The following is a 25,397-nucleotide window of genomic DNA, read 5'->3' as shown; positions in this document are numbered from 1 at the left end:
GTAACTGCAGACAGTAAAGTCAGTTTTCACTTCCTCACTTTAGGAGGACTCGGTCACCAAAAGGTAACAGAGCTGAGAAGTACTTGGTGAGCGTAAGCACAGAGGTAAGAACCTCAGTGCAGAGGAGTCTGAATAGGGAAGTTTCTAGACTGTTCAACTGAACAGGACAGCAGGAACATTCTGTTGACACACCAAACAGCTGCAGGGATACTGCTTATTCAGCAGTGAGAGACCAGCCTATCAGCAGCTACAAAACATTACTAAGTCTTTGGCTTGGTCCTGTACAAACTATCTCCTGCTGCAGCACCATCAGATGTTCTGCTCAGTACTCTCCAATAAGGGGATAGGTAAGAGGTAACCTCCAAATTAGTGCTCTTCACTTTCTTCCCATAGTCCATATGGCCAGACACATGACTAGCACTTTCTAGCATTCTCACTGCAGTCCAGATCAAAGCTACTGATATATTAGAAATTTATGATGACTCAGCTCTGCTACAGCTCTTCAGGCCGAGTCTTTAAATAGCCAACACAGAAATCCCAGTTCAAACCACAGAAGCATCCCCCCCTGGATCTTCCAACAAGTTTCAAAGTTCATCACAACAAACAACTGAAAAACAGAACAGGAGCAGCCAAGACACCACTCACCAACCAGTAAATAAATAAAATCTGCAGTTAGAGAGAGTACAAGTGTTCTTGGCGCACTGCCACTTACAGTAGCAAAAAAAGAAAAACCTTGAGGAGCCTTTCAGATCCTAAGAAACCCTCAAGTTTGTACTAGCCAGATAGTTAAGTAACAGAATTTCCTACTTTGAGTTTAACAAAATGTGTTCTAAATTTATTTTACATTCTTTTTGATAAATATGATTTTATATAATAATTTGATGAGTTAATTGCAAAGCAGTTCAAAAGGATGAAAACAACTTCCTGATAGAGTTAAAACACACACAGGGAATTCTGAACAGACAGGAAATGCAGAGTCACTCTGCAAACAAGGAGAATGAGGCAAGATCAGCTGCTGACAGGTTGCAAAGCTAATAGCCCATGTGCTGAAAATAAACATACCTTCAAGGTACACAGCCCAGGAAACAAACCAAACAGCAGGAGCAGCACTGAGAACTGACAACTATCTTGTTCTATTTATAGGCTTAAAATCTTGACTATCAAACATCAGAAGAGTCAAGCCTAAAATACATCAAATAATCCTATTTTATGTTGTCTCAGCCCTCCTGGAAGTTGAACAACCACCTTGAGAGCCGCTATTCAGAAAGTGTCACTTAGAGACATACAAACACAGGATGTGATAAAAGTTGCTCCAAGGATACAGGTTGACTTCTACCATGTTTAGCTCATTACTATAACTCTCTCACCCATCAGAGCCACAGAGGAAGATCCCAACTTGCCTCCTCCTATGACCTTTCCAACAACTGCACTTATCATTAAGGTTTCAACGGGATGTTGTAAGATAAGCAGGGATTTATAAAGTGATAAATAAAAATATTAAGCTCTAAAATATTTTCAGTTCATTCTTCTGCAACAGTCGGAAAATACGAAGTCTGCAAACAGTCTCTGGAGCCTGGTCACCTGAGTTTCTACATGAAATATATATACATACAATTATAGAGTAACTGTTTTAGTACTTATCTGAAAAAGCAGCAACCTACTGTTCCTTCCACAGTTCTAAATCTCTACTCTCCAAACAAGTTAACATCTAAAATAAAAAAGATAACAGAAATCCCACCTAAACTGAAAGCAACGATAGGAACTTGTGGAAAGGGAAGGTGTAACAGAGACTAAAATTATATGTCTGCATATGAGGACAAGAATCTGAAAGAGAAATCAATGCAGGCCACAATTTTTGTGTAGTTCCATGTGTCTAGATCTTAAAATACACTTTAGGGTGAAGAAGTGCCAATTTAATCATCTTAATTCTATGAAGCATTCCACTTCAAGCAAACACACTTCTCTACCAGATTTTTCACCCTAGTATGGAAGAACTTTAAAATGAGTAACCTACACAGAAGCACCTCCCTTTTCTGAACTGACCGTCATCTATGGCATTAAAATTAGCCCTGAAACCAACTTCACATATGCAATACAATCACAGGGCGAAAGAAAAATGTTCTGTGCACGCAGCCTAGCAACTTCACCAGAGCCACTTACTAGCAATAAGCTGGAGAAAACACACTGTTTTCAAAGGAAGAGCTCCCATAAATGTGACAGCAATGCAATTATCTCTGAAGTCCTATCTTTGAATTCCTCATCTTTGAAACAAAGTAATTAAAATACTACAATTATTTCCACAATCTTCACCATAAAAAGAAGTTCCAAATAATACATGAGCACATGCTACACACAGCCTTCACACAGTCTTCAGATCAGTATTTCAGATCTCTTCCAATCAAAAAAAGAAAGAAAAATCATACAGAAAGCTTTTAAGCTGCACAGATTTTGCAGGCAGTGGTAGAAAAAGTTGGTTTTTGCTTTTCATTGATGTGCCAGAAGCTTTTGATTCAAGCCCCAGACCCCACCTCCAGCAAGACACACTTCAAACCTAACCCAGCAGAGCTCTCCCTTTAGCTGCCCCAGCTCAAAGGAACATCTGCTGACAGCATGTGGCCCTACCTGGACAACAGCAGGCACTGCTCAAGTCCAGCCAACTAAATGTACTAACTGAACAGGAATAGTAACAGATGCAGCAGCAGCTTTAGGGGTAGAAATGAATCAGCCACGTAAAGAATGGGAAGCAACCAGGAGCAAGCAGCAGCAAAGACATCTCCATAGAACTTGGAAAAGTGAGCACCCAGCTACTCAAGAGGTAAGCACATGATTAAAGCATTGTTTCTGAAAAAGGCTTGAGGCCCACTGGTGCCCAGATGAGCTCTGTTCTCAATGATCTTCTCACACAAACCCTACTTGTATTTTACATATGTGTTTCACCCCATGCCCATATATTTTATTGGTAAAAACTGATTAACTTTGTGCATAAGGACTGTGAAGCAAAATCAGTATGTAGAGCAAATCAGTGTAGTGGGTTGTGCATCCAGCACTCTTACCTCACTCTTTCCCATCTCCTTAACTAAAGCACATTTGTGCTGGTTTTGAGTAGGACAGAGCTAAGTTTCCTCATAGCAACTGGTATGGGGTTGGCTTTTGGATTTGTGCTGGAAACGCTGCTGATAGCACAGGGATGTTTTAGTTAATGCTGAGCAGTGCTTACACAGAGCCAAGGCCTTTCCTGCTCCTCACACCACCCCACCAGCAAGCAGGCTGGGGGTGCACAAAGAGTTGGGAGGAGACAGAGCTGGGACAGCTGACCCCAATTGATCCCACAGATATTCCACACCATATGATGTCATGCTCAACATATAAAGCCAGGGAAGGAGGAGGGAGGGAACGGCGGGAGTGATGGTGTTTGTCTTCCCAAGTAACCGTTATATGTGATGGAGCCCTGCTGCCTTGGAGATGGCTCACAGAAAGTGGTTAATGAACTCCCTGTTTTGCACTGATTGTGCAGCTTTTGCTTTACCTGTTAAACTGCCTTTATCTCAACCCACGAGTTTTCTCACTTCTGCTCTTCCAGTTCTCTCCCCCATCCCACTGAGAAGGGAAGGGGGAGGTGAGCAAATGGCTGTGTGGGGCTGAGTTGCCAGCTGCGGTTAAACCACAACAGGCCTTCTTGGCACCCAACACAGGGCTCAAAGGGTTTGACTGGAATGTGACAGATCAAATTTATAACCGTTATTGCCGTATAGCTATTAATCAGCAGCCTTCTGTGCTTGCCTGCCTTACTGTACATTAGAGTCTAGTGCTGTTAGTGCCTCCTTTTTGCTTTTGTTCTCCTGTGGTGCTTACCATCTGACTCTGCTGTGCCAGGGAACATTCTGATAACAGCAATGGCTGTGTGCCTGGGCTGGCAGATGGCCAGGGCACTGCTGCTGTACTGGACAGGAGGGAGCTCCAATGTGATCTTGAAGTCCAAGGGACAGTGTGTGACCGCTAGATATGTCTACGTAGAGCAGGACATCCCAATACGTCTGTGGTCACGGATAAGCCCATGCCACAGAAGGTACATCTTGACCTGTCTATGGCCATGGTTATGTCTGTGCTGCAGTAGGTATACCTCTGAAGGGAGTGTGGCCCCAGGGTAAGCTCATGCTGAAAAGGTACACCTCAAAGCATCTGTGGCTGTGGTTAAGTTCATGGTGCAGCAGGTACACTTTGAAGCATTAGTGGCTGTGCACGAGGTCATGCTGGAACACCTCAAAGTGTGTGGCCATGGATAAATCCATGACAGAGCAGCTACACCCCTGGAGGAACTGCAGGCATGAGTAAGGCCGTGTGAGAGCAGGTTCACTTCTGAAGGGACTGTGGCTGTGGGCTATGCTGCAACGAACAGGTATACATCTCTGACGGCACTGTGGCCCATGGACAAGACCACACTGCCATAGGTATACCTCAAAGCAACTGTGCCTGTGGATAAGTCTATGCCACAGCAGGTATGCCCCAGGAGAGACTGTGGCTCATAGACGAGGCTCCACTTGGAGCAGGTACAGCCCTAAGGGACTTGAGACTGTGGCTAAGTCCAAGCTTGAGCAGAAGCAAGAAGAGGAGTTCACTGTAAGGTTAAACCCTATGATTTGTTCCAAAGAAACTAGGGGTGGAGACTGTAATGGAAATACCTTTCAATTGTTGTAACCAGGATTTGAGATGTAGGAATTACTGTAACAGGAACCACCTGAACCAATGGAGGACAAGCCTCACAAGCAGCAGTGGAAATGGAGCAGTGACGCAACCCGAGCTGGTTTTGGTACTCAATAACCCATCACCTCTCCTGTCCTGAGTGACCATTATAAGAGGCAAAGCCCAAAGTCATGGACTAAATGAACTTGATGGATGTTTTTTTGAACCCAGTGGACCATCCCATTGGGCTGAAGTGATATCCTGGGTTCAACTTAGTAGTGGTGCAATGCTGTGTTTTCAACTTTATTCTGAGAACAATGCTGATAACACACTAATATATCTTTTTGCCAAACAGTGCTTACTCTAACTCAAGGACTCAAGGACTTTTCAGTCTCTTATGCTTTGCCAGTGAGGAGGGGCACGGGAAGCTAGTAAGGAGCAGAGACAGGACACCTGACCCAAACTAGCCAAAGAGGTATTCCACACCACAGCACCTCATGCCCAGTATAGAAACTGGGGGTTGTTATCTGGAAGGCCCAAATCACTGTTGAGTTTGGGCTGGGTATCAGTCAGCAGGTAGTGAGCAATTATATTATGCACCACTTGTGTTTATCAGGGTGAGGTTTTTTTTTCCCCCTTCTCTTTTCAGTTTTATATTCTCTCCCCTCGTTATTTCTCTTATTGTTACTGGTAGTAGTAGTTTTGCATTAGTTATTGGACCATTCTTATCTCAACCTGTGGGATTTACATTCTTTCAATTCTCCCCATCCTGCTCCAGGGGAAGGAGGAAGGAGGGGAGTGAGCAAGTAGCTGTGTGATGCTTAGTTGCCAGCTGGGATTAAAGCACAACAGCACTGCATACAACTCCTTTGATACTTCCCCTAAAGACACACAAAGACAAAATATAGTGAATGGGAAAAAGCATGCAGTGTGTGACTCAGACATAGTCTCGTCTTGAATGCACAATTTTATAACTAATTCTGTGCACAGCTATAGGCATTTAAAAGATTCATAAGAATGTGCCATTAAAACAAATGTCATTTCTTCCAGAAGAATAAAAAAAGCTTTAGAAACTGATTTGTACTTAGAGATGTTCATACCACCATGATAAAGATGTGCATTCTCCCTTCTTCCCTGCATTTCAGCATTATATAAAATAAGGCATTTAATCTTGCAGAAACACACACTAAGAATTTATCCTACTGCATTTTTAGAAACTGCTGTGCTCCAACATAAATACTCAGAAAAAAGGCTTTTTAAAAAAAAAAAAAAAAAAACAAATGGGACTGGTTACAAATAAGCCTATGAATCTTTTCTGGTTGGTTGGTTGGTTGGGGGTTGTTTTGCAGGATCTCCAGTAACCCTCAGCCATGTCACACTGGTGTGAATTTATTTTGTATGAATCTTCCCTTTTCTAGAAGATAACTTTTCCATCATGCAGTTTTTGAAAAGCAAGTTTAAATCACACTTCCTGAATTTTTAACAATATGCATGTGCCAAGAAGCTGTTTACCAGGAGTAATTCCTCCTTCCACATAACAGATTGAGAGAAAAAGAGGCAATTATGTAGCCTTATTCTACAGAGAATACATCTGCAAGCACAACAGAATGACAAAAAACCTTTTATTCTAGATGCATAAGAAAATTCATCAGGCTCTCTCAAAGAGCCACATTTTCTTTAGCAGACTTAGGAACTGCAAAAATACCCTTGTTAAGAATTGCCCTTCTCCAACACAGGCAAGTTTTATCATTGCTTTCAACAGAAGAGTAACCAAGTTCAGACTGATGCACAGCTTACATACCTGCACTTCCAAATACAAGCAAACTCTTCCCCACTCAGCTCAAAGCACCAAAATCAAGCTTATGCACCAACTCTCCCTCCAATGGCAGCAGTCCCTCAGTACTGAGCTCTTCTGTAACTAACCACTTTTTCTCTTGGACAGGTAGTTTAACTGTGTGAAGTCACAGAGGCCATTACCTCCACCCCCCAGTGAAAGTAAGTCACAAACAGAAGGAAAAAACAAGAGACAAAAATCAGCACACTAACAATATTCTCAGTGTAGGAAGAAAGAGCATTAAGCAGATGGTCAAAGTAACATTTTACAAGATACAGATCTAATGCCTAGAGGAAAGAAATAGGCTGTCTTTAGAGACCAACACTGTTGTCTCTTAACATACATACACACACACACACACAAAGATAACCACAAAACCAAAAACCCAAAGAAAAATAGACTAGTTCCAAACCTTTGATCCTAAACCCACACAGTGAACTCTGAGCTCAGAATAAAGGGGCTTGTAGCTTATCTTCTGTTCCACAGGAAGAAGATACCCTTAGATGAAGAGTTAATAATATACGACAAGATCAGAGGCATTGACCACTGATACATACAAGAAGTTTCATATTAAAGCACTTCTGCCTTTGCTTTCTTGCCTTCAGCTTCCAGCATGTAAAGCTAGATCAACAGGATGAATCAGGAAATGTTATATGAACTTCACAGCAAACAAGCACATCCAGTCAGATTTTGGAGGCCCACAGAAGCCACCCAGAGCTTCTGTTCTGAACAGAATACAAATCCGGTGGAGAAGACGCGTCTGCTGTGAACAGCAGCTCTCCTGACATACTCCCTTCTCTCCCTGAAATAGGAGTCAGCTTTACAGGATACTGGCAAACCAAACATAGCCTCTACAAAACACTTCCTGCCAACACCTTAGAGAAACTCTAAAACATGACACTTGACTGCTAACATACCAGGCCTATGAAACAGGGATAAGGCACCTAACACACTTGTAGCACTGCTCTTTTTGAGAATAATCTATCCTGCTACTCAACTAGCCCAGAACAGCAGAAGTGTTCTAACGCAGCCCCCATGCACACGCTTTTTTATATTAACTCTATAATAAAGCCCCACTTGAGGCCCAATATCCCCATTAGGCATCATTTATTAGATCTGTGTAACAAGACTAACTGTCTTTGCAGCTTCCCCCTCATCTGCTGAATGACAACTGAAACAGGACATAGGGTAAGAAAAGGCTGGTATGCAAACAAAACCTGAAGAATGTCACTGTTGAGGCAGTTAAGTGTTGCCCTGTATCTCAGTTACCAACTTCCTGTCACCCTTGACAAAGACAAGCCACATCTGTTCTTTTCACAGGAAGCCACCAACTTACACATTCCTCCAGGTCTAAGCCAGTACCTTGAGATCTGATGAACACAGGTTTTAAGCTGTCATAGTTCCTAACACAGTTACTGGGAGCTATGCATAGAGTATAATGTGTGATGTAATAATTACAAGGTTCAATGCCCCTGACCTCATATGAACATTGAGGATAATGTTTTGGTTTTGGTATTTAAGTTTTTTGTTTGCAGATTAAAACCTGCAGTAGATAACAGAAAAATGTATCAGGAATTTGTTCCTAACTTCAATACCATAAAAAAAAAAAAACCCACACACATTCGGTCTACTTAAATAGCAACATCCACAGGAAAAAGAACCTGATGCAGCATGACCTAGAAAAGTGAAGTGAGGTAGATCAAAACTTTGTTTAGCTGCCATGCCAAGGGTTGTGATCAACAGCACAAAGTCCAGCTGGAAACAGTTACACTGGGATTGAGTGCGCCCTCAGCAAGTTTGCAGATGACACCAATGTGTGGCTTGGTTGATACACTGGAGGGAAGGGATGCCATCCAGAGGAACGTCGACACGCTTTTAAGGTGGGCTGATGCCAACCTTATGAAGTTCAACCATGCCAAGTGCAAGGTCCTACACCTGGGTCGGAGCAATCCCAGGCACAGCTACAGACTGGGCAGAGAAGAGATTCAGAGCAGCCCTGCGGAGAAGGACTTGGGGGTGCTGGTCGATGAGAAAATGAACATGAGCCAGCTTCAGTGTGCACTCGCAGCCCAGAAAGCCAACTATATCCTGGACTGCATCAAAAGGAGGTGATCCTGCCCCTCTACTCTGCTCTTGTGAGACCTCACCTGGAGTATTGTGTGCAGTTCTGGTGTCCTCAACATAAAAAGGACATGGAACTGTTGCAACCACTCCAGAGGAGGGCCACGAGGATGATCAGGGGACTGGAGCACCTCCCGTATGAAGACAGGCTGAGAAAGTTGGGGCTGTTCAGCCTGGAGAAGGCTGCGTGGAGACCTCAGAGCAGCCTTCCAGTACCTGAAGGGGGCCTATAGGGATGCTGGGGAGGGACCCTTTGTCAGGGACTGTGGTGATAGGACAAGGGGTAACAGGTTAAAACTTAAACAGGGGAAGTTTAGATTGGATATAAGGAGGAAATTCTTTCCTGTTAGGGTGGCGAGGCACTGGAATGGGTTGCCCAGGGAGGTTGTGAGTGCTCCATCCCTGGCAGTGTTCAAGGCCAGGTTGGACGAAGCCTTGGGTAGGATGGTTTAGTGTGAGCTGTCCCTGCCCATGTCGGGGGGGTTGGAACTAGATGATCTTGAGGTCCTTTCCAACCCTAACTACTCTATGATTCTATGATTCTATGGAGTAACCCAGACACTGATACCTTCCACAGGGACTGTTCAACAGTACTTGTCCTATCATGAGAGGGTCTATTAAATGTTCCAGCCCTTCAACCACCTCCAGCTGTGTGATGGACTCACCCCACTCTTGCTTGTACTGGGGAGCCCAGAACCAGACACAGTAATCCAGATGCAGCCTCAGCAGTGTTGGGCAGAAGAAAAGGAAGACCTCCCTCAACCTGCTGGCAATGCTTTCCCTAGTGTACCCCAGGATACCATTAGCTTTCCATAAAGGTACACACTGCTGGCTCATGGGCAGCTTCTTGTCTGCCAGAGCCCCAGGGCCCTTCCCACCAAAGCTGCTTTCCAACTGATCAGTCCGACTATGGACCAGCACTTGCAGTTATTGTTACCCGGATGCAGGGCTATTCTCAGAGGCATCCAGTGACAGGACAAGTAGTAAAGGGTACAAGCCAAAAGAAAAGAAATTCATTTTAAACAAAAAACATAAACACAAATACTGATACTGATTGTCCAGAGAGACTGCGGAGCCTCCAGCCTTTGGAGATAGAGTCTGATAGTCCTATGCAACCTGCTGTAGCTGACCTAAATTTGAGCAGCACCATTGGCCCTTCCAACCTCAACTATTGTACAATTCTAAGGTTCAGTGGCTGTACAGGCAGTGTAAGAACTTGATCTTAATTACATTCCATTACAGTAAATAACACTGAATGAATTCCCCAAAATTAAGACTGCCTTTATGCACAATCTTTTAGTATTTGACGAAGCTCCCAAATTATAACACCTTATTCAGTTTTGTGCATTTGTTAGGCGTAAAAAGTGACAGATTCATTTTTCTTCTCAAAATATATAAAATTATAACCTTCAAGTGCTGAGAAGATGTAGGTTTCACCAATACACTCTTTGAATTACTAGTCTTTACTACTGCTGTGTAAACAATGTTGTGGCAATAGTTATATTTTTCACCTCCATTACCTAACGAAGTTGACAAAAAAAAATTAACATTTGCAGTTAAGCTTTCATTTACAATCCTCATGCCAACTAATCAAGGAAAATGCCATTTAAATTAAATGAAAAACACAGCACTGAAACTCAGTATCCAATCCAGTTATTAATATTTTAAAGCAGTAGAATGAAATACCACCACATAGTTTGAACCTACCTTTCTGCAATAATTTGATCTCTCCATTTTCTTTCTTGATTTCATTCATTATTTTGTGCTTCTTCTTCTCTTTTTGCTTCTTTTCCCTTTCTTTAACTTTGTCTTTGATTTGAGCTGAAACACAAATATTTTTCAATTAAATAGGAACAGAAAATTAATGGTCATATGCACATTTCATACTACTCTTATGCAAGCTCTATTAAAGGATAAAAGGTGAGTTACAAGGAAATCCCAGTATCTATAACATGAAAAGCTAATATTTATCTGTTGCATAATCCAACATAAGACTATTTAACTCAGGCAAGCTCTGTTTCTATTATGCATGCAACAACTCAGCATATTAACTATATACAGTTAAATTTTGCAGCTAATTTTTGCTTACTCCTACTACCTTCAGCTCTTCTTTTGCATCTGTAGTTAGCTTATTTTATTGAGATTCAAATTGAGCGCATTAGATAAGGAATGGGAAAAAGAGTATGGTTTGTATTTTCCTGGGTGCACACATACACTCTCATACACTGTCACAACCTCAAATAACTATCTTCACATATTCTAAGCTTAAGGCTTTTGCAAGTAGCTTGGAATGAAGACTTCATTTGTCTGCTGCAAAATCTTTCACATTATGATCACAGGCTACACTAATGCATTCATAGCAGCAAGATGTAATTAACACATGAAGTGCGCTGTATTTGCACAGCAGATACAATGCACTGGTACTTCCCTTGCTTGCCTATAATCAACAGTCTACCAGAGCAGCCTCATTACTTATTTACTTTCTTGTCAAGTCACTCCAGGTTTTTCAATTGTTGTCACACAAAAGGAGAGCCTTTCGGCAGACTTTCCACATGAACAATACTAAACCCAGAGGAATTCATAATTTCAAAGAGTAATCTTCTCAAGGCCAGTTTAATTCACTTTTGAGGACAAGCATTTAGGGAAGACAGATTTTACTTGGCTTAGATGCATGGCAGCCAGCAGTTCATGCCCAGCTTCTTGGGCTGAAGCCAAGTACCTGCTCTAAGAGTTTACAGGGCTTTTTAACGTTGCTGAGAAAGAGGAACTGTGATTTCAAGCTTCTACATAATGTTATGCTTCAGAATGCTTTCTCATTAATACAGCTGAGAGACTGTCCTGATGTTTTATTTATGGTACTTGCATTATAAACCCCATGCGGAAGCAGAGAAATCCAATTTCATTTTCTCAAGCATGTACATAAAATAGAAGAAGTGGGTATATTCACTACTTAAAAAAGTAGAAATATTCCTCAGAACCGAACCAAAGCAAGCTTTCAATTCTAGAAGACAATACTATGTTCCATAACCAAGCTATTTATGAAGCATGTTAATAGTTAAACAAAAGGTTTAAAGGGTTGACAGCAACCCACATAAATGAATGCACAATGATGACTCCACAGTATTTGTATCTTTCATTTTAGGAGTCCTCTAGTAAGGCTAGAAAACATGAACCCTAGCAGTTGTCAGTATGAAGAGCAAATTTTGGGAAGAGACTAAGAAAGAAAATAAAAGCCAAGAGATGCAATTAAGAAGCTAATTAAGGTATGTTTGTTGTCTATCCACAAATAAGATAAACAGTGGGGAGAGAACAGAAACCATGTTGGCACAAAAATGAAAAGGAATAAGGTAGCTGTGCTTAAAACTGTCCGGAAGTCTCAGTTCTAAGCAACTGGAACAGTCGTGTCCAAGAACAGCCTTCTAACAGTTCAATGAGAAGGGATGACAAAGCAGATTCATCTTACAGCAGGCCATCGAATCCAAAAGAGCTTTCCTAAGCAAAACAAACAACGTGCTTTCTAGGAATAAGTTAAGCAGACGTGAATCTTCCTCTCTAACCTGCTTCTCCCCCAAAAGAAATCCCAAAATTGTAAATTCCCTGCAACATAAGAACATGAAGTAGGAAATAAATTATCCAACAGGAGCTTAAGTAACACTTTGAAAGCAGACACTCGCTCAGCAAGGGGGCAGTAACATCAGGCTTGATTTGTAACCTGCACTGAATGTTTAACTCTGCCAGGATTATAATTATCATGGAAAGACCTAGACCTTATCTCAACATTTGCATACTGTTAAGAGGCACACTTGACTCCTGCTATCACTTACAAATCAAATAAAGATTGAAGAGCATACACAAATGCTAAGCCTTGTTGAAAGAGGAAGAAAGTCAGACTGAAAGAATCCTTTATTGCAGGCTCATGAATAGCCTCCCAGGCCAATGAATCTTCCAGTTTTGTCAGAAGCAACACATAAGGAGGGACAGAGAACAAGCTGAAACCTTTTAAAAGAGCTTCTAGTTTATTTTTGCATCTAGAAAGCAATTAGCAGAGTCAGTGGTGAAATGCTCCAGATGAACAAAAATATGGAAATGTCCCATAACTTTCTCCAGCAACAGCCATAAGCAAATCATACCTGAAGCGATTGCAAATACAATGTAAATGCAGCAGAGGAAGATTTGAAATAGATTAAACTTAACTATTTCCCTTTTAGAAGATCACAGTACTGTAACAAAACCAGAGTACAGCCTGAGGCAAGTAAAGAACCTGGGGCAAGCTGAGAATCCCAATTTAAATGTACAAGTTCTCAGGTTTCCTCCCTCACAGCCCACTGAATAGAAAAGCAATATATGGTAGAGTCCTCCTTAAAAAAAAAAAAATAAAATGCATAAACAAATACTGAAACAGGAAAAAACCCAATATATGATCTATGTCAACATGAGTCATTACATCAATTAACACTTGGTCTTAGGTCTCAGTTCAATTGCCTTCAGCTTCTGAGTAACAAAGTAAGTACTTTCTAGCCTTGCTGGCATAACTGAAACACAATTCTCAAACCAAATTCTGCAGATTATTCTCCTCTGCAACAGATATTGCATTTCACAGCTCTCAATGGCATGCAGAGAGAAAAATCAACCAAATTATTTTAAGATTCAGTTTACCACAAAAATCTATTGCAACTTAACTATGCTGGCTCTGCAAAGTCAGTACACTTAGAAGCATCCAATAGCCGTTAGAGTCAATAAATGTGATCAAGATATGCCCGTGGCACAGATATCCAACAAGGAAGGACAAGTGCAATTCTCTAAGTAGAGTCCCCACACTAACTGCTGCCACCATATCTTGCTGCTTCCCAACAAACCTGATACAGTTCAACACAGGCTAGAGCATTCTGGGACTTCCCAAAATGCCACCAACCAGTATCTATCCAAGTGTCTTCAATAACATAAGTTATCAATTCCCTCCAGCTATACATAATTACAGTCCAAATCTCACTTTCTCAACCAAGAAACAAAAAAAATTCTTCACAAAAGCCCTGTTTCAAAACAAATTCCTCCAACATTAAGTAATTTACATGCTGTAGAATAAATAACCAGTAAGTGAGGCTGGCAAGGGAAAACTTGTTCTGTTGAACAAGTTAAGACTACTTAGAATGTTCTTGTACAGCTTTTTTAAGGTCTACCAGTAGCAGCTACTACTGATCCTAAACCTTAGGTCTTCCTTCCATGCCCACAGAGTATTTTGAAATTAGCTTTCACCAATGCTATTTCCAGCAAATTAAAAAGAGAAAGTTTTGAGCTGCTGAGGGAACAGGATGAGATGAGTCCCCAGGAAATAAGGCAACTCAGACAGTGATCTGGACATGGGAATTGCAAGTACCAACAACTATTACCTCTGCATATCACAGCATTGCAATTGCCACTGGAACAGCTTCAACTTCTACAGAGATAGAAAAATGAAGGTTCAGAAAAGCAGTTAATGAATTTAAGTTTCGTATGCTGATGGGAATCTCATTTGAGTTCAAAGGTAAAGGGGCAGTTTGACTCAAACAGGGAAGAAAAGTTTTGTAAGAGGTGTTCATTCCTAAAAGAACAACATACACAGATGTACTAGTGACTAGAAGCTGAAGTCCAACATCCCTACCCTATAAATTATATTACAGGGGGCTTGGTAAACAAAAACACAAGTTCGTCACAGAAGCAACTTAACAAATAGTTGTGGTCCATTACTGGAACTTTCTCCACAAGGGTGTAAGTGTTTTGTTTTGGTGGGTGTTTGGTGGTGGGTTTAGGTTGGGTTTGGCTGGTGGGGAGGGATGGTGTTAAAGTCCTAGTCTAAATAAGACGTTAATAAAAAAAAATTAGGCACAGCACATGTTCTGCAGGAAATCACAAAAACATTTATCATAACTCTTTCAAAATTCATCAATAATATACAATATTATGACATGAAGCCACCTCAGCATATTTGCATTTCAATAGCTAGCAGATACTAGAAAATAGTATTTCAGCAATAAAACCTTGAGTTTTAAGCTCTTTGCTCTCTCCCTCTGAAGAGAAGTAAGAGAGAATCTGTGGTCTGGCAAGGGATAATCAGAAGATTAGTCAGCTACTGAACGTGATGATTTGTCTAACATTTCATGTCTGCTGGTTTTTAACTATTGGACCAAAATGGACACAACAATTTCCTATTACATCTGCTCTACTTTGAAAAGGCAGAGAATACCAAATCCTAACAGTTGGTATCATGGTTCTTCTGACAGGAGAAAGTCAATCACGTGACATGAATCACATCTGAAGTAACTGAAAAGCACACTTAATAGCCATATGAGACACCAGCAAAAAAAAATGTAACAAAATAAAGGCTCTCTGGGAAAATATCAGTTTCTCTACTACAGATTTAAATCAATGCCTTCTCTTATACCAGCACATCACTCTTACCAAAATCCTTACTCCTAGAATCATCCAAAACCCTACGCAGGGCACTACTGCTCTACTTGGTCAGCACACACCTGGATGGCTGATCTCTGTTTCTACTCACTATATGGTACTAAGATAGCTGACAGCTATTTCCCCATAGCCCACTGCTCACTACTCCTGCAACAGCTTCCCTATGATATTCAACACCCAAAGATCACAGCAGTCCTGGAAACATCATCTTATTGTTCATCTGGTGAATTTTAGGGACTAGCTCCAAACAGCAACTGATTCAGATGTCTCCACATTTTCCACTCTATTGTTTTGGGTTTGGTTTCTTGGGGGGCTGGGGTTTAGGGTTTTTTTAACATCTATGTTAGGGACAGTTATGACTAAATCTGTTATTATTACATAAAACACTTTTCCTACACATGTACAAACATTACTGTAGCACAGTAACTCTAAGTCTTCTCACATCATTGCTCGCTGTAATATGTGCTCTTCCTGCACACACACAGACTTCCTATTCCTTTACATACCTCTAAATACACTACAGTTAAATGCCAAAAGCTTGAAGTAATTTGTATCCCAGGGTAGAGATGGAAGAAGTATCTTTTCATGAAGTTCCCTTCCCCCATCGAAATGCACTTTCCCTTCCTCATGCTTTGGACAGAGAAGCACATTGCTCAGGAAGTAACTAGTCACAGACTAAACAGAGTTTGTAAATAGTCCCTACTAGGGTTAAAGAAAAAATAAAATTCCAAGCACAGCAGGAATCAGCAATGGAAGCTCCACTAACAGCTGAGCTCACTCCTTCACTTTCAAGCTATAGTGCCTGAATTTAAAAAGCAGCTATTACTAGTTATTTTTTACTCTTGTGGTGGGTTGACCCTGGCTGGAGGCGAGGCACCCACCAAAGCTGCTCTATCACTGCCTCAGCTGGACAGGGGAGAGAAAATACAAAAGGCTCATGGGTCAAGATAAGGGCAGGGAGAGATCACTCACCAGTTAGTCATGGGCAAATCAGACTCGTCTTGGTGGAAAATTAATTTATCACCAATCAAATCAGAGTAGGATAATGAGAAATAAAACAAAATCTTAAAGAACACCTTTCCCTCACCCTTTCCTTCTTCCTGAGCTCAACTTTACTCCCACATTCTCTACTTCCACCCACAGAGCAGCACAGGGAGATGAAGAACAGGGCTTATGATTAGTTCCTCACACATCTCTGCTACTCCTTCCTCCTCAAGGGATGATTCCTCACACTTTTCCCCTGCTCCAGCATGGGTCCCTTCCACAGGGTGCAATCCTTCAGGAACAGACTGCTCCAGACTGGGGTCCCAGGGGATCACAAGTCCTGCAGCAAACCTGCTCCAGTCTGGCTTCTCTCTCCACGGGGCCACAGCTGCTGCCAGGAGCCTGCTCCAGTGCAGGATTTCCACAGGGTCACAGCCTCCTTCAGGCATCCCCCTGCTCCAGAGTGGGGTCCTCCCTGGGCTGCAGGTGGAGTCTGCTCCACCATGGACCTCCATGGGCTGCAGGGGCACAGCTGCCTCTTCATGGGCTGCACCACAGGCTGCAGGGGAACCTCTGCTTCCATGCCCGGAGCACCTCCTGCCCTCCTTCTGCACTGACCTGGGGGGTCTGCAGGGCTGTCTCTCTCACATATTCTCACTGCTCTCTCTGGCTGCAGTTGCTCCTGTGCAACAACTTTCCCCCTCCTTCTTAAACATTATCCCTGAAACACTACCACAACCACTGATGGGCTCAGTCTTGGCCAGCAGCAGGTCTGTCTTGGAGCCATCTGGCATTGGCTCCATCAGATGTGGGCTCAGCTTCTAGCATCTTCACACAGAAGCTGAGCCCATACCCCCCTGCTACCAAAACCTTGCCACACAAACCCAAAACAACTCTACTAAATAAGCTATTGCCATGTGTATACCTTTTAAAATACAGAGTTCTGTAGGAGTAATATTTCCTTCAAACAAGGATACTAACACCCAAGAACTGAAGAGGTTTCTAGATGTCTCATTCAAGTTCACAATACAATTGTCAAAGTCCACATTCTTTGGTTTTAATGTCACAGAAATAGTACAGCCATGAATTAAATGCAGCAACAGCAGTGTATTAAAAGAAGTGTTATATACAGACAGGAAGAAATCCATTATGAAGGAGTGTTCTACCTCACCTTCCTGATTGGCATCTGAAGAATATTTTCACTTTACAGTGAATCCCTATGATTAACTGAATTAATTCTGAGTGATATACATACTTCCTCCTCAAATCCAAACACGTTGACTTTTTCTGGATGTTAGGTTGAGTAAGTAAAAGAAATGGAACACGTACCGCATTTATAAAGGGAAACAGCCATTTCTAACTAAAGACCATAGTAAAAGTCTCCTGTTTCCTAACTAGGTAGGTACCTCATCATAATGATTACAGTGATTTCCTAAGTATTAAATAAAGGCACACAAATTCAAAGACCACACCATTCAGACTTTAGAAATGTAACCAGATCTGTCTCTATTGCAAGCTTTCTTACAGATCAAAATGTAAATATAGTGCACAGGGAATGAGTCAAGTAGGAAACGCTCTGTAGTGAATTAAGCTCAAGGTGGTCACTGTTACATTGTGAAATCCACACCTTGAAGCCCATGGAAGAACTGGTTTAACTCTGTTTCAGCACTAAGGCAACAACTTTGCCTTTTGCCAAAAGCCACAGCTGCTTTGCATCAGCTTTCCAGATGGTAACTCACATTAGTTGGTCATAGATTATGTTCAAAGTACTCTGCTTCTCTCTCCTCCCTTTGATTTAAGGGCTGTCACTGCACATCAGGCAAAATATTTACAAACTACTGCTAACGGACACCATCAATATGGTTAACACCAACAGTACTGTAAGTGAAGGGAAGGGGCAGGAGGAGGTGAGTGCAAGAACATCAGTCACTGTTCCTTCCATTAGCATTCTCCTCCCTTCATACAGATACCCCTAAAAATAAAACCTCAAGACATGGTTATCTGGTTATGCAGATAGGTGAAGCACATTTAACACCACTATGTTAACGGTTTTGACACCTGCACTTTTATTAAGTCATATAAGGTATAATGGAGAGCAGGCTTCCTAACTTAATGAACATGAAAACTCCCCGATAGAAATATCTCAGAAATACCTGAGAACCCTAAAAAAAAAAAAAAAAAAAAACAAACACACACCAAAAAAACCCAAAAAACATCCACTACGATAGCTGTCTCATTCCAATAACGAGAATATTTGGCTGACATCCCTTTCAGCAAGTTTAAAATCCAAGATATGACTAAAGAAACCCCCTTCCCAGGCCAGAACACTTAACCAAGTCCCCCAGTGACTCGGAAGACAGACAATTTCAAATTCAAAACACTTCCAAGAAATTTAAATCTAATCTTTACAATTCCTCTAATCTCTCCACTTCTAAAGGAGACCTATATGTAAAACTGAGTGAGCCAAGTTTAAGCTCAAGCACTGGGGAGTTGCATCAGAAATTGGTAGTGGAGAATGTGACAGCTGCAAACAAGGCCTCTACAAGAAGTTTCAGATCTGATGTTTCAGATTCCAGATCCGATGTTGAAACAGATCTTGTTCCACCAAAGAAAAATTATTTATTATTCCCCAATCAGAATAAATTTCTGCTATGCAACTTACACACAGAGCTGCAATCTAGAGAACAGGAGGGGCTTTGTTTGTTCTCCAGCTTAGAAAGTAAATGATTTTGTTCTGCCTAGCAAAGCTTCACGCTTATTTCATAGAATCTAAAAGGGGACAGGGTCCCTCAGGAGAAAGGTACGCTGCTCCAAATGCACCTCAACACTGAATGCTAACGTTAACATCACCACCAGCTCTCAAAACTAAACTGCATCTAAATCTTGAACATCTAAAGAAATTTGAGAAGTCCTTCTGCCTCTCATACATCCCACTTAAGACCCTGAACACTTTCTAGACGTTGTGATTACAGTGGTATATCTAAAGAGAATCCTACTGAACAATTCAAAAGAGAGCGATCAAGAGGCCTCACAAGCATGACAATGACTGCTGACTTCAAGGACTTCGGCAGGGGGGAGGGGGAAGTGAGGCAAGCCACACAGTAGAGAAAGGGGGGGGGGGGGACGGACGGACAGAGGAAATAGAAGTAAACAGAAGAAGGAAATGTTTAGCAAAAGAAAATAAGATTACCTGAGTAGCAAGATACATGGTCCCAGCTCCAAAGTAGGGGAAAAAAAGATCCAAAACTTAACCGAACTTAGCCTGAAAAGTGCCATTTCTTGAAAGCTTAAAACCCAGAAGTGTCATGCAACCCAAAACAAAGTTATCACAAGAATCACTGGTAAATTCCTATCTGAAGTTTATTCTAATCTATCAAAAAGACATCAGAAGAAAGAAATAAGGGGGAGGGGGGAAATACTAGAAGTAAAAAACAGAGCTACAGTACCATGTTCAGCCTTGTTGCTCATACAGGGAACCCTCATCTGCAAGTTAAACTTATCACTTTCATTCTGTAACTGGTTGCACACTATGGTAAATCCTACCAGCAAACAGATCATTGAAGGAAAAAAAAAAAAAAAAAAGGAGGGAAAGCGAAATTCTACACAGACATGGCAAGAAAAACAGGAAAGATGGTTTACACCTCACAGCAAGTCTATGGACCAAAACAAAGAATTTCAGTGTCTCCCGATGCAGTGGGGAGTGGCTGAGCTGAGCTTTACACTGGTAAGAAAACAACTTCAACTATGAACTGAGAGAGCAAGCTATCAGTTAAATGACTGAGACAGTAGAGTCATAAACTGGAACAGCAATCATTTCTGTCAGATTCACACCATGTTTCCAAACAAGAATAGTTACACAACTCCTCATTCCACTGTCAGAATATACTTGACAAGTGAAATTTAAGCTTAACCAGCATAAACCTCGCATCTGCAAGATAAATCATGCACGTGGCAAAATGTTCTTCCACGTTCTCTGCATGCTAGATCATAATCTCAGAAGGGTTCACTCAACTCCATTCATTTAACTGAAACACAAGCTGTGAGGCCTGGTTATGACTCTGCAAGTTAAAGGCCCTCCCAATGAATTAGAAGACCAGAGAAATCTGCAAATGAAGACTTGTTCAAGGAAGAAAATATAAATATTTTTAAAAGCTTTAAACACATCATTCATCTTGGCTTCCTATCACTTAGCAAAGCAAGGTGCCTCAAAGCTAAGCTCTCTTATCTAGTAATCACTATTGCAAGCAAAGGACAAACATCAGCTCCTATAATCAGCTTTTTTGTCTGGTAGTCAAAAAAATCTCACAATTTTTTCCTCAGTGTCAATATCCCTTAACCCTTCTTAGAATACAGAAAACACTATTCCTACTACTCAAAGTCCTATGATGACACTTTCCATGTGCAGATGTCATTTGCTCACCATGTCACTGTGCACCCGGATTCCCTGTATTATCTTACCTACAACACAGTCCCAGCAATCCCCCAAACCACATTTTGTCATTCTTTTCCCTGATCCTCCTGGCTTAATTCCTCATTTTTTCCAGCACTACAGTACGTGCAGGCCCTCCCTCTCTCTCTCACCAACAGACAGCTTTTTCCCCTAGCATCTGCTATTATGTAGCAGAGTATGCACACAATTTACAGATTAGAAACTCCTCCCAGTTCACAGACACTGGCACCTTTCTTAGTACAAAGTTCAGCTGAGAATTACACCCACACGCAATGGATCTCCACTATGGCTACAAAAACGATGGATTTTTCCCCATCTCTAAAGCCTCAAAACAATCAAGGAAATCTTATGCTTTCCACCTGCTTGTCTTTTAACCATTTCACCTCTTTTAGAGGCTTCTGTGTCTCCAGTCTGCTCATCTGCCCAATTTTCTTTATGGCAGATGAAACACTGATATGTGCGTCAGTTCTGAAAGCTATGAGAAAAAACAATCAATGCTGTCAATTTTATGTTGCTGCTCATTTTCCATGGCACCAAAAGCAGAATGGTTGTCTAACTGCAGACTCCAGGGAAAGGAGACTGCACTTGCCTACATTAGGTTGGTTTTTAGAAAATATTACTAACTGCACATATGAGTGTTCCTGTTAACTCATCAAACATAAAGGGGCATATTTTATTCCTGCTTTTCCCCATACATTCCGTGTGGGCAAACCTCTCAGGTTTTTGTTATACAAAATCCTCTAAAGTCACCACGATGTCATCTCTCTAGGCTGCCTAAATTTTTCTCTCTCCTATCCTACCCTTCCTCACCTTTTCTACAGCACCTACACTTATGTCTTTCTGCCCTGAAACAAGATCAGAATAACCTCCCTCTTGCACAGCTTTTGCATGCTATTTCCTCCCTCTCTCAAGTTAAGATCTCCAATTCATTCATTCCACATTCACTGCTGTAACCAGAGTCCCTATGGTATCTTCCTCTAGTCCACACCACTTCCAGCAATCCCAACACAAAAGCTCTGCCTATTCCACCTTCCCACTCGAATATATCATTCTTAGTTTTCCTCTGTACTTAGGATTCTGCCCGCCTCCCCCCACTCATTCTTTTCTCCCTGTATCAAAACTGCATTTCTCCTTTCCTTTCTGAAAAGTAAATTATTCACAGGATTAACAGCACAAACCTGTTCTTTATTCTACAGTCAAATACAGACCCACTTTTAAAAGGCTGTCTGCTCTCAGCAGAAGACTCAGTGCATCCCTCACTTCTTACAGCCTTCTCTGCAAAAATACAGTTTAATGAACACAATTTTTCACTCACATAGGAAACTACACCACAAAATTTTAGCTTTAGAAACCACTTCCTCTAAACAGAGATCTAGAGACCTAGGCAACAAACAAGCATCATTTGTCTTGAAAATGTTATTTGTTGCCTGTACTTGTTTTCACAAAATAAAGGTTAAAAGATCTGTTCTGAGCAAACAGCAACTAGAAGGGCACATACTTGTGCCTGACAGTATTAGGTTCTGAGAAAACAGCCTTTTCCACATACAAAGTGCAGAATCCCCTCCTCTCTCAAATCACTGCTTCCAAGAGGGTTCACTTAACACCAGTGTAGTCATTTCTCTTACCAATGTGCAAAAAACATTTCATCTTATTATTGTAATATTGTTCTCAGATTAACGTGATTGTGTAACACTGTTAGGACACTGACGATCTGAGTGAAGATGGCTATTTTTTTCCACAGCTTTGCTAGAAAGATATTGGAAAGTTTCTTAATGGCTACCCTTGAAGACAATGAGGCTTCACCAACATCAAACGTGTACTGTGCATCATTTCTGAATTCCTAAGCCATCTCTGGACAGGAACAAGAGGGGGGGGAACAAAAAAACCAAAAAACCCCTAGAATTACAGAATCACAGAATAGTTAGGGTTGGAAAGGACCTTAAGATCATCTAGTTCCAACCCCCCTGTGCATGGGCAGGGAAGCCTCACACTAAACCAGGTTGCTCAAGACTCTGTCCAGCCTGGCCTTGAAGACTGCCAGGGATGGAGCATTTACCACTTCTTTGGGCAACCTATTCCAATGCCTCACCACCCACACAGTAGAGAATTCGTTCTTTATATTTACCCTGAACTTTCCCTTTTTAAGATTAAACACTTAAATGAAACATTTGAAAGCACTGAAATGACAAAGTCCACTTGCACACCAGAAACTGAGAACCCCAAAACAGCTGAGATCCAAAATACCTGCAACATGCCAACCAAATATAAAAAATTAAAAAAAAAAAAAACAAAAACCTACACAAAAAAAAAACCACCCTCAACAAACATACACCTCAAAGGTAAGTGAACCAGAGACTAGGATATAAGATACCAGTGAAAATTATTGGAAAATCCAGTAAGGCAGCCAGACAACATAATCAATAGCCTAAAAGGCATATTGATCTTAATAATTGTTCTCTATAAGCTTGGCTCATCCTATAAGTATAGGTACAGGCCACAAAGTACCCTAAGCCTACGTAACAGCTATAATTGTTCTTTCCTTTGAAAGAAAGTAAGCTTGCTTAAACTAGGTAATGGAGTGAATGTTTTGAGTTCCTCATATTTCAATGTAAATGCAAAAGCATCAATATCTGGTTTAAGGTCACGGGAGACTGAGAAAGCATACACTGGAAATAGAAGCACGTATTCTTGTTCTGTCTTCATATACTTTTACTTCCTAAACATGTACTGATGATCTCAGTGAGCAAGAATCTAGTCTAATACCTTGTCATACCTGGTATGGCCATTTTTGCCCATTAATAAACTAACCCAGCACTCCTCCCTTTTTCCTGATGGCCTTAAGCCTTACTCGGAAGATGTTAACCCTGTGATCTTCAGGAAATAAAGCAAACCTGAAGCAGCAACTAAATTAGATTGCATAAGCCATGCAACTCTACATTTTAACTGCATGCTCTGCAGTACTCCATGACTTAGGTTGTAAAAAATAATAGCCTAATAAATGAGATCACTCGGGACTGAATTTTAAAACTGGAGGAGGAAGGGGGTTTAACATGTGCTCTTCCCCGTTCTTCCCCGCAGAAGAATGACAGAAACTCAGTTTTGCTCGCAGATCTCTAGTAAATTACTAGGCACCCTTATTTCCCTAATAGGTAAGAAAACCTAAGGCCTCTGGCAGCTTCTAGCTGACGCCATCGCTAATTCCACACCCCCTTTTTTGACAGGATTGACGGCAGACTAAGCCGCCACTGCCTTCTCCACAAACTTACACAACGCCAGAGCTCTACCACCAGGGTCTCGCACGCTGTGCCCCAGCCTGGCTACCCGTGGCTCTGCCGAGGGCAGGGAGCAGGGGCAGACAGGTAAGGCCCCCGTGAAGCGGCACTGCCCGGGGGGCAGCGTGCTGAGGCGGGGCGGGCGCAGGCAGCCATTCTAACGGCTCGACCCCAGCATCACGACCATTTCCTGCTCCGCCACGGCAGCTACAGCAGCTCAAGGCACCTTCACGTACAGCACCACAGCCACCCTGCCCAGACCGGGCTCGCTGCCCCTTCCAGACCTCCGCTAGCCCTAACTCCCAGCCCTCCCTTCCCGCTCCTCAAGCTGCGGGCAGCGAGCGATCCCCCGCGGGCCGCGCACAGCCACAACGCCCGCCCCTCACCTTTCGGGAACAGCAGCTTCACCTCCCCGTTCTCCTCCCGGCCGGCCACGCTCAGCGCCCCGCCGCCATCTCCCACCGCCGCGACCACGGGCAGGGCGCCGTGCTTCCTCTTCTCTTTATCCCGCTTCTCCTTGGGCCTCTTCGGCTTGGCGCTCCCACCGCCAGCGCCGGCCGCCCCGCCGCTCCCGCAGCCTCCCGCCTCACCGGCCAGAGCCAGGCGGTGCCGGTGGTGGCGGTGCTGGTGCGGCTGGTAGGAAGAGGAGGGAGAGGCGGACGAAGGCAGCAAAACAGCAGGCGACAGCAGCTTCCGGGGCAGCTGAGAAGGGAAAGCGAAGCTCCCCCCGCTCCCGGAGGGGCCAGAGGAGAGCGCGGGGAAGCCCCACGCCGCGGGGTTACTGTAGCTCGGCACGACCGCTGGCAGCGGCAGCGACTGCTTGCTGCTCCCGCCACCGCCGCCCCCTTCACCGTTGACGCGCTTAGTACCCTTCAGGCTCCTCTCATCGGTTCCCTTCATCTTCTTGGCGGCTGGCTGGGACCCACGGGAAACCTTCGCGTCCGGGGCCGGCCTAGCGCCGAACAGATCCAGCTCGGGCGACGCCGCACCACGGACGAAACTCGGCAGCTCCGCCATTTTGAGCTCCTGCTTCTATTTACTCTCCGCTCGCCTCAACCGACAGAACCGGGAGGGGCGGGGAACATCCCTGCTTCGCCCAATAGAAAGAGGAGGCGCCGGAGAGGCAGCTGGATCGACCAATCGTAGGGAGAGGAGGGGGCGGGCTGTCAGGGGATTGGGGGAGGCGGGCTCGGCTGAGTACGCAGTCGGGGGGGGTCGTTGTGAGGGTGGGTGCAGCAGCCGTTGCCCGGGGAGGGCTGCGGGCCAGGAGGCGGGGCTCGGCTGCGCTCGGGGCGGGGCTGGCTCGGTCCCCAGCCGTGGTCCGCCGCCCGGGCGGGTGTAGCGGGGAGCGCCCCTTGTGCCAGGGCGGTCAGGGCAGGCAGCCACCCCGAGAGATGGCGGGCAGCGGCAGCCGTGTGGAAGGCCCGGGGCTGAGGGGCCGCACCCGGGGTAGCCCCTCCGTGGAGACCGTGGTAGCCGGCCTGCGGCACGTTACAGCGGGTCCCGGAGGCTCTAGCGAGCAGAGAGCTGGTTTTCGCTAATTCTGAAGGGTTCGGGTAGCCCCTCTGCCGCCCAAGGCGGTGAGGGGATCCCTGCAGCCCTGAGGGGTGTT

The 25,397-nt window shown here is 43.2% G+C and overlaps 1 protein-coding gene across 3 annotated transcripts in view; it reads right to left on the bottom strand.

Moving 5' to 3' along the window:
- Positions 1-24,859, bottom strand: part of RSBN1L (round spermatid basic protein 1 like) — a 57,172-nt gene extending 32,313 nt beyond the window's left edge. For all 3 annotated transcript variants that reach the window (XM_065666850.1, XM_065666860.1, XM_065666868.1), the window contains exons 1-2: positions 24,172-24,859; positions 10,343-10,456 (exon numbers count right to left, since the gene is read on the bottom strand). In XM_065666850.1, the coding sequence (XP_065522922.1) occupies positions 10,343-10,456; positions 24,172-24,802 (745 nt within the window). In that variant the 5' untranslated portion in view covers positions 24,803-24,859. The remainder of the gene's footprint in view (positions 1-10,342; positions 10,457-24,171) is intronic.
- Positions 24,860-25,397: the final 538 nt, after the last annotated feature.

Source organism: Lathamus discolor, chromosome 1 (genome assembly GCF_037157495.1).
Source record: "Lathamus discolor isolate bLatDis1 chromosome 1, bLatDis1.hap1, whole genome shotgun sequence".
NCBI classification, from domain to species: domain Eukaryota; kingdom Metazoa; phylum Chordata; class Aves; order Psittaciformes; family Psittacidae; genus Lathamus; species Lathamus discolor.
The sequence above is the reverse complement of the archived record's forward strand: the minus strand, read 5'-3'. Positions and strand labels throughout refer to the sequence as shown.